The sequence below is a fragment of the Micromys minutus genome, assembly GCF_963924665.1.
Source record: "Micromys minutus genome assembly, chromosome: 8".
Classification (NCBI taxonomy): domain Eukaryota; kingdom Metazoa; phylum Chordata; class Mammalia; order Rodentia; family Muridae; genus Micromys; species Micromys minutus.
Window position 1 is genome coordinate 54,340,075 of NC_137977.1, and position 13,494 is coordinate 54,353,568.

General features: G+C 43.0%; 1 protein-coding gene across 1 annotated transcript in view; it reads left to right on the plus strand.

Moving 5' to 3' along the window:
* TCF4 (transcription factor 4) overlaps positions 1 to 13,494 on the plus strand; it is a 337,487-nt gene that overhangs the window by 107,520 nt on the left and 216,473 nt on the right. The window contains exons 4-5 of the mRNA XM_080920183.1: positions 8,515 to 8,576; positions 11,929 to 12,025. Of these exons, the coding sequence (XP_080776309.1) occupies positions 8,515 to 8,576; positions 11,929 to 12,025 (159 nt within the window). The remainder of the gene's footprint in view (positions 1 to 8,514; positions 8,577 to 11,928; positions 12,026 to 13,494) is intronic.

A 13,494-nucleotide genomic window follows, 5' to 3' on the forward strand; every position in this document is an offset into this window, starting at 1 on the left:
AGAAGTCAGTGACCACTCTGTTATACAGAGCAATTATAGCCCTCCTAACATTTCAATTAAAGGAGCCTCTTTTCTCAGACACTCACTAATGGCACCCTAGGGATGTTAGGCAAGTGGAGGGAACAATGAGAAGACAAAACTGTCCTGCCTGTCAACCTTGTTCTCCTTCATCTCCTCTTGGAACACAAAGCATCAATTTTGAGCAAGGAGGCATCTTCCATATCTATGTATATTCGTTGGCTGGTTTTGTACCATAAGTATTATATGTATAGCTTTAAAAACACACATGCAAGGTACATGCTCAAGGCTGTGGGATTACATATACTTGTATACATACATACATACACACATACATTCACATATGCATATATAGTGAAACTTATTTCATTCTATATGCCTGAGATCATTCAGTACTAACTTTGGTAAAGTGGCTCATATAAACTCAGGAAAAATAACACCACCATTTATCTATCTATCTATCTATCTATCTATCTATCTATCTATCTATCTATTAAGTTTTTATTGTTGTTTTTCAACAGTGACCAAAAGACATACTAACTGACATTAATACAATCTGGAAGCATTGTAGTGATTCTAATCCAAAACAAGTTATTTTCTATTCTCTGTTTTTGCTAGTATCTGCAATTTACTTCACACCCATGTCTGCACACTTTTACACAGACACACAGACACACACACCCCCAACACCGTTCCTTTCAGTGTCAGATCTGATATGGACAGCTCTGAGGGAGCAGGAGCTGATGATGATGATCTCAGCATGGATGCCCAGGTCTCCTTTCTCGGTACCGACCTCCTCTTGGAGGGAGGGTGGCAAATGCCACCCCTTACCCTTTCCTCGCTCTGGTTCGGAATGTGCCGGAGAAGTTACTCCTCAGTGCTCACCCTAGTCCAGATTCCCCCATCACACCGGGCATCGAACAGAGAGCAGCAGCAGCCCCGCTTGAGCTGACACGGTCTGTCAGTGTTAGGAGCTCCTCAACTCTTCCCACATTCCCTAGTCATCAAATGTGACTTCAAATTGCTCCTCTTAGGGCTCTTATTGTGCTGGGTGCTGATGAAAATGGGCACGTCCTTAACTTGCTTTTTGCTGATGAAATATTTTGAACTCTGAATTCATCTGGCACTGAAGGAGGGCATATGCCATCTCAGTTTGTGTGGAGGGCTCAGCCAAGGGTTCTTCCTGGGCTAGGGAATCAGTTGGAGCTAGGGATGACCCGTGGAGGGTATTTAACTGTGCCTGTTGTTGCAGAGAGGCCTCAAGACAGTATAGATTCTAAGCTACCTCAGAAAGATTCTCTCTGTCGGAGGAGTTTACCATCCTAAGCCTCTGCGTGCTTTCTGACTATATGAAAGTTCAGTAGGGGATCAGCACATCTCCCCAAGAACAGGCATTTGAGTGACACATAGTGTCACTTTTTTCTGTGACTTCAGGGTACTCTGGAATCTTAGCTGCTGAGTGTGTTCTAGGCTCAAGGTAGAGGAAGAACTAATTCCCAGCTCTATGTACAACCAACACATCCAGTTAGCTCTCGTCCTTGTGAAGTATATACTGTGTTCTTTACATGGATGTGTGGTCCTGTAGCACAGCGTTTGTCATCAGCAATAGATCACATGCTAAAGATGCCTCATTGATAAGACATAAAGGGAATCTTTTAAAGCTAACTGGAGCCTCAGAGCTAACCTAAAGCTGTTTGAATTCTTGATTATGATAATGCCTTAGAGCTTCAAGGAGAAAGTGGCATTTTTCTGGCCCCTTTATCTCCTTTCTCTGTTCTCCTGGTGATACTGCAGGATTTCCAGGTCTGTTTAGTAAAAAGAAAAAAAAAAACCAACAAACAAACAAACAAACAAACAAACAAAAAAAAAAAAAAAAAAAAAAACCAAGCCAAAACCAAAACAACAAACAAACCAAAAAAACCAGGAGGGAGACTCATATCTACTATCTGGAAGTCACAGTTTTCAAGGGCTGCAGAACTTCAGTTCTCAAGGCAGAAATGTCTCCCTGCGCTCTGGATTCCAGCTTTTCTTTGATTGGGCTTGAGGAAAGTCTCATCTCCTGTCAGCTCATTAGTATTTTAAAGAAGATGTAAAAGAAAAAAAAAAAAAAAAAAAAACCTGTGATCCATCATTTTTAGTCTTCTGTGGGTGAGTTATCCAAATATACTAGCCTGCCCTATTTCCAAGAATGGAAATCGAACTCGCTTATTTTATGGTTCACAAAAATAAGTTCAAAGAGGCCAGTGACTTATTTGGACGATGCTGCTGGGTACAGCAGAGTCCCTATTCAAACCTCAGGCTGCTCCTCAGCTCCCAGCCTGGTGTTTCAGGCCTTGTCCAGATTCCTTGATGGTTTCAGTCCCGTCGTCCGCAGAACTGAGATCTGCATGATCGCACGTTGAAGACCGTGAACGACCATAGCTGCTTAGAGTTCTGTCAGTGACTCTAGGCAGTTGGTTGCCAAGTTCTGCCCAGGTTAACTTTTGGCATTTGCCAGGGACAGATCCTAGAGTAGGTCCACAGTGCAAACCAAGTGAGTTGAGAGCTCCTTGATGTCTTGTTGATTTTCAGAGCAACCAGCACATCTGCAAAAGTTGCCAAGCCTGTCCTACTTTGGATTAATATCAGAACAAACTTGGGCGGTTGAGCTCATTTTAATCTTTGAAAGTGTGATTCCTTGCATCTACTGGTGTTTCCGTATCATTCCCTCTGCCCATGGCGACGTGGCCCCTTCATGCCTGCAGTGAAGCTTTGGCTGGTCTTTTGTACCACAATGGTGTGACAGAACCTGACTCTTCAGCCATCCCCACTGGGGGGGGGTATTGTTACTCAGTTGCCTTGGTTATTTCTTGTGAGTTGTTTTGTCGCCTCATCAAGATGGAAACACCTCTTATACAAAAAATGGCTGTCTCTGCCATCACCTCCTGCTTATCTGATTAATAAGCAAGGACCCAATGCGCTCCACCCTCTGCTCTGCACCAATTGAGGAATTAAATGGTAGTCAAGCAGGTTTCTGTGATTTATGTTAACATTATTTATACACATCACAGCCTGCATGGGGTATGCATATATCCACAGGGTTATGTGTAGAGGAAATGTCTGTTAAATGAACTGTAATCTGAGCTAGCCTCAGCAACTCTATGAGTGTGATTTTTATAGGCGAAGTGAGTTGGTCCTTTCTATTCCTCCTCTGTTGGGAGGACTTGAATTTTCCATCAAATTAAAACTGTCAATTTTACTTCTCCCGAACAATTTTTTTAATCTAATATTCTGATAATTACCTTAAAATATCTTTTTATCTTTGCCAGTATAATGGCTTCTGAAATTTCCATGTACTTCAAGCAGGTATCTGCCCTACCATAGAACATTGGTTTTATTCAACTGAATGTTTGTTTAATTTACTTCATATCAAATATCATTCTCTAATGTTCTGTGATTATGGCAGTGGGTAGAAACTGTATTAAATACACTCACTTTATCTGAGGGGACTAGAGGAAATATTCTAAGTAGTGTTGAATTGGGTGATTCATACCTCTGGGGTGTTTGCAGGGTGTACCCACTAAATCTTGATCCTGCTGTATTTGTCTTAATGCTTCTAATTCCTGACCCTTCAGTACCTTGCTAGCCCAAGCTTCACTTTTCTCACAAACTGGCATGCCATTCGGGTACGGAAACTTCCTGCACAAGGCTGATCGCACCTGTAGGCTTACGTGGACGGAAGGAATAGTTAAGCATTTCTGCCCCATGGTCTTCAGGACACGTGTGGCCAGAGATAGCTGTAAAGTTTGCACAAGAGTATCAATCTATTTTGTAACATTGATGGGTTAGCAGGCTGTGGTTGCTCATGGCTTTAATCCCAGCACTTGGGAGGCAGGAACAGGTGGATCCCTATGATCTGCCTGGTCTCCGTAATGTATTCTAGGACAGCTAGGGCTGTATAGTGAGACCCTTGCTCAAAAAAATGAGGGAGGACACCCCCTCCTTTTGTAAGTCTTAATCATGGACTTTATAGATGTCAGTAACTGTGCTATGTTGCAGTCAGAAGTTTGGGCACCCCTTCTACTCACAGGGAGTTAAAGGAACAAAATCATGGAGACATCAGGCATTAGAAGTTCTACAGTGTCTTGCAGGGGATGAGTGGTGACAGGCATAGATCATGTGCATGACACAAAGTGATTCTAGCAAGGACTTTGGGATGCAGTTGAGACAGGTGCAGGGACTGAATGTGGACTCAGAGCTTTTTTTCTTTATAATGTTCATTTGCTTTTAAAAATGGTGTGTGTGTGTGTGTGTGTGTGTGTGTGTGTGTGTGTGTGTGTGTCTGTGTGTGCATGTTCTTGAGTGCACGAGGAAATCAGACTGATGTCACGTACTCTGGAATTGGAGTGACAGGCTGTTGTGAGCTTTCTGATGTGGGTTCTGGGAGTCCTCTGCAAGAACAGCGCATGCTTTTTAACACGGAGTTCACGCCATCATCCAGAGAACCCCCCAAAAAGGTTAAGGTACCTCACGAAGCAGGCTGTGCCTGGTGCCGTGAGTGGGATCTGCCTTCTGTTTCTAGTAGCACAGTCTGGTAGTTCTCATACTCTGGGATGCGCATGAAAATTACCTGGGGACCTTGTGATAAACACAGTCGCTTGTGCCTCACCGGAGAGCCCCAGGCCCAGCGTGTTTATGCTGCAGCCTAAGAAGCTAGCTGCCTTTGAAGTGAGCATGTCAAATGGTTCAGATGGAGGTGGGTGGACCCGGAGCCGAGATAGATGCTCTGGCCTAGTTATTGAGGAAATGTTCCCGTAACTAGCAGGTCTGATGAAACTTAGGGGGAGATGTAAACTGATGGGCAGAAGTCACATGGTTACCTGGACGGTAAATTGCCACAACCAAGTTTTCTTGCTTTAGATGAATGCGTATCTGCTCATATAGATCCCCCTTTTTCCCCTGAAGATAAAAAATAATCAGGATTCATTGGGTGGTCCTATTTGTTGAATTTGGGAGAGCCGGCGATTTGTCCGAATCTTCTAGTTCTGCTCAGCCAAGGGAGGGAAGACACTGTTCAAAAGAGAGCAATAACAGACCGGACACTGAATGGAAGGCCGACAGAGTGGGGTTTGGTAATGGGAAGGATGGAAGGGAAAAGAGCAGTCAGAGCTGATTGGGTGGAGATCTCTCTGTGGAGGAACCCAGCCAGCATTTAACCTGTTTTGAAAAAGCTTGACTTCCAGCCTTTTTTTAATTAGTGGCTTGCTCGCTTTTGAAATTGCCCAGTTGGGAATACTCAAGTTTTGATGTGTTTTATCTGCCTGCTAATTAGCAGTCTGCTGGGTTGACCATCATGTCCCCCCCCTTTATTTGGTGGACAGAAGATACACATGAAGGTCTGCTGAAACAGGGCAGCTCAAGTCTGGATTCACATCCTCAGACATGCTGTGTGAGGAACGAATTCTTAGTTATAAGCCAAGTCCCACCACATCTTTTTCTCAAACTCCTTTTCTTTCCTCCCTGGCCTGGGATGACTGTACCTTAGCACAGTCCATATATGGGATGTGGCGGTGAGAACATTCATTTGTGACTGGGGGGGGGGGTGCTCTGTGCCTTTGTAGGATGCTTAGAAATGTTCCTGATCTCCAGAACAACCTGTGATAACCAAACACACCTGTGGAACTTGCCAGTGTTCTTTGATGGCAAAATTGCCCTCAATGGGGATGCTCTGGCAGAGCTGTTTGGTCCACTTGGTCCCTGCCCATCTTATATGTCAAAAATTCTTCCCTGCCCTATAACTGAAAGATGGACAAGTCCAAATAATGTGAAGTCTGTGACAGACAGAAAAAAGTCAAATCTATTTTTTTCTTGTCTTTGGGGCAAATTTAAGGACAGGGTATCCCATTGATCCAAGTTGGCTGTTAAAGATTTTTTTTTTTTAAAGTCAGGTTGTACTAACTAAATGTTTGGAAATCTGCAGTAAATGAGGAGGCTTCCTTTTGCATTTTTTTCCAAAAAGTATTTGTGTTTTATTTAAGAATTAAGAGAACCGTGCATCACACCAAACTTACTCATGTGAAAATCCCTGCGGTTGTAAGTGGCTTCTTGGTGTACTACTGCTCTGCGTATGCAGAATAGGGCAGTGTGTTGTCTTGTTAAACAGCAGGTCTTGGGAACGTTTTATACCTTGTCTTCAGGCTTGATGTAGTCTCCCGAGCTTTTTTCCTGTGCCTTCAGCTTGCTGTGCACTGAGTCTAACTGTCCATGGGGGACATTTACCTGCAGTTTCTTGTTTTCTGGAGCACCAACCAAGAGGAATAGAGGAATTATGGTTCAGAGGGGAGGGTGTGTAGTAAGAAGGGTAGCATCGGGCCAGGATGCTAGGGACACAGAGAGGGAGGATGAAGATTCAAGTGTATCGGCAGTGAGTTAGTTGCTGTTGCTATCTTCATTTCTTAAGATATCCTGTAACACCATGTACTCCTCTGTACCCAAAAATAAGTCAATTAATTACACTGTGATCGTTTCTGCTGATAATAAACCAGCAGTGATAAAAGGAATGGCAGTAGACAATTATGAGAATAAACAGTGTCAGGGAGATGTGAGGAGTCAATATATGGGATTATGTCTCCTGAATCACAGCTTCACACCCTCCTCCCATTCTGTCAGGGAATGTTTGTGATGGCTCTCTGTCAACAGGACACACACACACACACACACACACACACACACACACACACACACACTGTAAATGGGAAAAGTTTTCATGCTCCTAATGAGCCTTTCATAAAAAAAAAATCTCAAGGCCAACTCCAAATATAGCATGATCCTTAGAACAGCATGATGTTTTCAACAGTTAGAATGGTAACTTCTCGGCTCTGCAGGGCTCTCCTCAGGAGTGTGGCCCACAGTACCCCCGATGGACCACTTCTTACCCTGGCTGGCATTGGAACTATGTAGGAAGAGAGTTTTGTGAGTCCCGCCTTCCTGGTCACTGACTGGCATCTCTTCGGGTATTATTTATGAAAATAAAATATTGCCTTATAATCCAATAGCAATTTTAATTTCCATATAGCAGGTGCCAGGATGATAATTTATCCTGTGGTAGAAAGCTATACACATCAAAGAATATTTGGGTCGCAAAAATTAATTGTGAAGGACTAACAAGGAAATAGGACACAAAGTTGAGTGGGTAGAGGGGAGGGATAGATCTGTAAACAGTCAGGCAAAGGGTGAATACGATCAAATGCATTAAATCAGATTCAAAGTGGTGGTGATGACGATGGATGATTGTGGTGGTGATGGGGATGATGGTGGGGATGATGGTGGTGGTGATGGGGATGACTGTGGGGATGATGATGGCGATGATGATGGTGGTGATGGGGATGACTGTGGGGATGATGATGGCGATGATGATGGTGGTGATGGGGATGACTGGTGGGGATGATGATGGTGGTGATGGGGATGACTGTGGGGATGACGGTGATGGTGATGGGGATGACAGTGGGGATGATGGTGGTGGTGATGGGGATGACTGTGGGGATGACAGTAGGGATGATGATGGTGGTGATGGGGATGACTGTGGGGATGATGATGGTGGTGATGGGGATGATGGTGGGGATGATGGTGGGGATGATGATGGTGGTGATGGGGATGATTGTGGGGATGATGATGGTGGTGGTGGGGATGATGGTGGGGATGACAGTGGTGATGGTGATGGGGATGATTGTGGGGATGATGATGGTGGTGATGGGGATGATTGTGGGGATGATGATGGTGGTGATGGGGATGACTGTGGGGATGATTGTGGGGATGATGATGATGGTGGTGATGGGGATGATTGTGGGGATGATGATGATGGTGGTGATGGGGATGATGGTGGGGATGACAGTGGTGATGGTGGTGGTGGTCTAGGCTACACAGAACATCGTGGAATATTTGTTTTGTTTGTTTTGGGGTGTTTGGTTTTGTTAGAAACAGAAGATGTTTCCACCTTTACAAATGCTCAAATATCTCCACACTGCTGGTGGGAGCTAGCTACTGAGTTCCCTCCTTTTGTTGTCTGCTGTAATAACCTTGGCTAGAGAACAAGCAGGACCCAGCCTGGCTGCGATGCTGGACGTGTCAGTGCGGGTATTTGCTTCAGCTCAACTTTCCTCCCAGATTCCAGTTGTGTTCGTGTACTTTTAAGTTTGCTTTGTCCTAAAAGATTTTAATAAAACTTTAAGCACAATTTCCTGCCTTTCACAAAGGAGGCTCTCAAACACTGTGGGGGATAGAAGCATTTTTTTTTCTGCGCATACCTCTGGTTCCTTAGGGTCCAGTTCACTTCTGCTATGAATTTAAATTAGTTAATTTAAGTTGATGGGTCAGGAGCCACTGTCATCATGGTAGCCCTGTGTCTGGTTCTTAATTAAAGGCAACAGGAGATTAATTTGAAACATTAATTTAAAACCGCATATATAAAAAGACAAAATTATTGCAAGAAAGCCTAAAGAACTTCTCTCTTGTCCCTAGATGTAGAAGACAGAAGTAGCTCAGGGTCCTGGGGGAATGGAGGCCATCCAAGCCCATCCAGGGTAAGTATATCTAATCCTTTTCCCCATAAGCAGACATGGCATGTATGTAAACTGACTAAGCAACTCACCTGCATTAGGTATGCACAAAAGGGTGCATGCTATGTCCTCCTGAGTGCAGGAGACAAATACGCGTGCGCGCGCACACACATGCATACACGCACACACAACTACACAAATCTATATGTGTCATCAGTTTAATGGCAGCCCAGCTTTCTAGGATTCTTTGCTTTTATTGGTTAACACACCTGAACTTATACCTGTTGCTTTGATGCTAACACGAAGAGAAAGCTTTTCCCAAACACATGCCTTTATCAGGCAGTGGTCACGTGCCACAGAAGTCATTTGCTGCCTTCAGACCAGGTTTATTTAGATAGCTCCTAATGTGTCTATCATGTGTTGTATGGCTAGACTCCTGTGTGGCAGGAGGTTCTAGCTATCAGCGTGATGTGCACAGGGAGCAAGCGCTGTTTCTACTTTATGGCCATGTTACTTCCCTCCTGCCCCCGCAGGCCATGGCATATGACATCTTTTATGTATTTCTTTTATACTCTTATGCCCAGAGCAGGTTTTATAATACATAGACAATGTTCACGGTTAGAAGTAGACCTAGCACATCAAAATGAACATCTCTTGCCCTGTTCCTCTAGCTGGCGCAGTCAGCTTGGAGGAGACATCTTACTGTAAGCATCCCATTTCTTTGTACTGGGGAAGCCTCTGCTTTGTCACTAGAGGCAGAGATAGTCCACCAAGCTGCCAAAAAGGCTATTTTAGCCAGCCATACTTAACACTTTGCACCTGTCCTTGGCACTGGGTGTCTCACGCTGGTCGTCAGGGTGTAGCAGGATCTCTAAGCTGACTAGGAACTCTTTTGAGCCTTGGAGCAGCTGTCTGGCTTGACATTCTAATGCATTATATGGATGGGTTGAGGAAATCTTTCCTCCTCCTCAAGTTACAGCCTGCACTTGCACAAATAAATCCAATCCCTTGACAGCAAGCGGGGATGGCAGAAGGCCCCTCTATTGTTCTGTGTTCTCAGATTACCTTATTCTCTTACTCTTACAGACAGTTGGACGTGCTTTGGCTCTCCCTGTAAATACTGAGCTACATTCCCTTAGTAACTTCTCACTGTTGATTTCCTATCATTAGTTTACTTTTAAAATTTAAAGTGTCTTAGAATGTGTATGTAGTCTAATATATAGCAAACTTTCAATTGAATTTCGACAAAACAAAATCCATTGAGAATCTTGCCAACTTACTTTTAAGCCTACTTTCCAGAAACTTTGATTTTTTTTTTAAATTGAGATAAAAAGCTCGTGGGGTGGTTCAAAGACACTTAACCACCATGTTTGACAGCTTGATCCCTGGGACCTACAGGGGAGAGAGAGAGCTGACGCCAAGTCGTCATTTGATGTGCATACGCTGTGGCACACATGTGTGACATGCCCACCCATGACACACATAAAAAATAATTAAGAAGAATTAAGAAAGAAAAAAGAAACACATGTGAGGACCTGGGTAATAGGTGAGGCTGCAAAGAGAATACACACAATCATAAGGCCTAAGGTTTGGGTTGTTTTTGTTTCTGTTCTTTGTTTTCCCCATAGTGTGTTGTTAAGGAAATAAAAATATCCAGGGATGGTACTATGTACTTAAAATCCCAGCACTAGGTGATCACTGGTCACTTAGCCTTCTCTAGTCGGTACATTTGATACCTGACTTTGACTTCTGGCCACCTCAAACATGTCCCACCCACACAAGCAAATATATCCACTCCCCCAGATGAGTACACACAGAGGATCATATAAATACATAAAAAGCTTTTGCTGGTAAACGATTTGAATCTTACTGCTCACACCTCCCTAATCCATGGAGTTTCACAGGGCCAATGTGTGTAGCCCCATGTAAGGGAACCTTGTTGCGTCTGCTTTCTCTTCATCAGTGGTGGGACCATCTCCGCTGTGCTGACATCTAAGTTGGAAGCTCTGTCCTAAGTCTGTAGTCCACCATCCTGGCTGAGGACATTTCCTAGATAGTAACGATCATCATGCAATGCCTGGGCAGCTCTTTAATATATGACGTCTAGCTACAAATGCACGTCCCAGCAGGGTTTGATGGCAGCAGCATCCGGGTTAATTTTTTTATAAACAGAGCAGAGGGCGCAGGAAGAGTGGCTTGTTCTGAAGGTCGCGGTCCTTCCATAGTGAAGCGATCTGACTTTGTGGTGTTCTCACAGCCTCCATCTTTCAAGTGTGCATAGATTCTGCCCTTTGGGTAACACACCAACCTGATGTCTCTGAGTCAATTTGGCTTAGACTTTATGAACAGTTCAACCAGCTGAGCGGACACCCCCCCATATCCCAGCTCCCCTGTTCTTATCACTCTTTAATAGGCTAGTACTTGAATCAAACAACACATTGGTTTTTAACTCTCTTACATGCTACTGACTTTCTCCATTGAACTTGAGTGATGGGAAAGCTTACAAACAATATATTAATTTTAAATTCTGGAAGAGAGGAGAACACTATTACAGTGAAACATTTCTTCATAAATATCCCCCTTAAAATTGCTTGTGTGCAGCATATTGCGTTTACCTGCACAAATACTGATGTATGCCGAAGCTTCAAACTCTAGGCATCATGACTGTGAGTGAGTGTGTATATGTAGTTGATAAACATTCACACGTCACGCCACTTACTACTTGGAGACATCAGAGAACAGCATCATAGGCATATTTCTTTGTTCCGCTTTTACGTGGATCCCGGAGCTTGAGCTAGGGTCTTCCGGTGAGCCCAGCAGGCACCTCTCCCTCTGTCATCTCAGGGCCCTGCATGGAAGCTTTGACATTCGTTCCCAGTCCAAGCATAATATTTTTCACATTTGTATGTGCTAATTACTAAAATAATGAGCCGCTCATTCTGCAGCTGCAACAGTAGCTAAAATAAAACATCGAAACTGTAATATTGTAAGCTAAATGTTGCTGAAACAGAGGCCAATCACTGCCGGCTTGGAATCAGTTCTGCCTGCTTTGACGTAGGCTTTGAGAAAGAGTAACTTTCACTGTATGCCACTAACTTCACAGAGCTGTTCAGTGCAGTACTTCATTTAATCACATCAGAAATTTCCTCCAATATCATTGTATCATTTCACAGGTATCCTTTTGGAAAACATTTGAATTCTGTGGTTCGAGGTGTTCTCTTGAACTTACTGTTCTTATGCAGTTCAAGTTTTTACAGTGAGAGTTCCTGGTAAATGATAACTCACCCCGGTTTCTTTTGGTAGAAGAGGGTTCAGCATTGAGGTGTGTTCCTGAGTGTAGTTTTCACCGTGACTCACCCTGTTGTTTTATTTACAGAACTACGGAGATGGGACTCCCTATGACCACATGACTAGCAGGGATCTTGGGTCACATGACAATCTCTCTCCACCTTTTGTCAACTCCAGAATACAAAGTAAGAAAAGTTTTATATCAACGTATGCTTTTGGAAAGTTTATGTTTTGCCATGTTAGGTAAATGTGCTTCAGATAAACATTCTGCTTTTAAGATAGTACGTCAGTTTACTATAGTGTTCCTAAAGGATAGAAATACCATTCATAAATGCATAATAAAATGGCCGTGGATGATGGTTAATAGAACAGAAAGCTGCAAGTCTTACAAATGTGGAATTAAAGACTTTCAGTGATATAATATCTGTGCATTTTTTGTCTTTCTTGGACATGAAGTGTCATTTAACAGTAGGTAGTTTCCTCGGGATACAGGGAAGAATATTTGTGCTAAAATATTTGGCTTTGTGGTTGCTGAAACATGTAGTCAGAGTAACCCCTGCACGTTGAATTATACACTCCAGTTATGTTTTTGCCACGGTATGAACTTTATGCTGGTCATCTAGCTAGACCTAATTTTATCCACTTTACAACAGCTGCATAGCTGCCTGCGGTTTGAGTCTGTCTGCAGATTTCTGCCGTGCCCTACACACTGGCTTCGCTAGCATATTTCTCTGCCTTTGACTACTCAGTCGGGATGTTTGTTTAACAGCAGTAACCCGAGCAATGAAAGGATTATCCATAATGGCTTAAAAGGTCCCAGTGGCCGGCTACTGCCTTTTGATTGGAGACAATGATTTTTGTTCTAGTAAATGTGAGTTCTTCACAATATTAAGAGGTCTTTCAGACTGGCCAAATTCTATTGCAAATTTATCAATAAATGAAGTTCAGATTCATGAACACAAACTGCCGGACCATTCTCTAAGGAAAATACCAAGCGATAATTATTTCCTTCTGAAACTGTCATTGCAATGCTTTTCAAGAGTGTCCTGATTGTCAGCCTTGGAAGCTCTGGTAGTTACTTAAGGTGTTGATAGTCCTTTAGTCTCAGGCTTTATTTAACGCAAAGTTGCTTTTCATGGATAGCGTCTAGCTTGCGCCTTTGAGTGTCTTCTCGGAGTCTTACAGAATGCTGTTTGATCTTGTTATCGGTAGCTTCTTTTTGACTTCAAAATGGTGAAGTTGATGCTAAGGTCTTAATTTTTAACTAACACAGGAGCCCCTAGCTCCTTTAATTATTGGTGAAAAAAAAAATAGATCATTCCTCAGCTAATTCAAGATGTATGAAAACCTGTGACAGGTTCGATAACTTGGATTTTATAGGACACGTTTCGAGTGTTTGGGTGTCAATAGCTGTGATTTTTAAGATTTTCGCTTTTTGATTCTCGGTTTTTTTTTTTTTAACCTAAATGCATAAGATAGAGTCAATGGTAAAGTAACGAAGAATATACAAACTTCATTTAGAAAATTCTAAGATTGTTCTCTGATGAGCTAACATGCTACCTAAAATACGTAAGTCACTCCTGTTTAGAAGTTTCCTGTGCACGTGAACAGGTTTAAAGCACAGTCTGATTAGTTAACATTCTAGAACAAATCA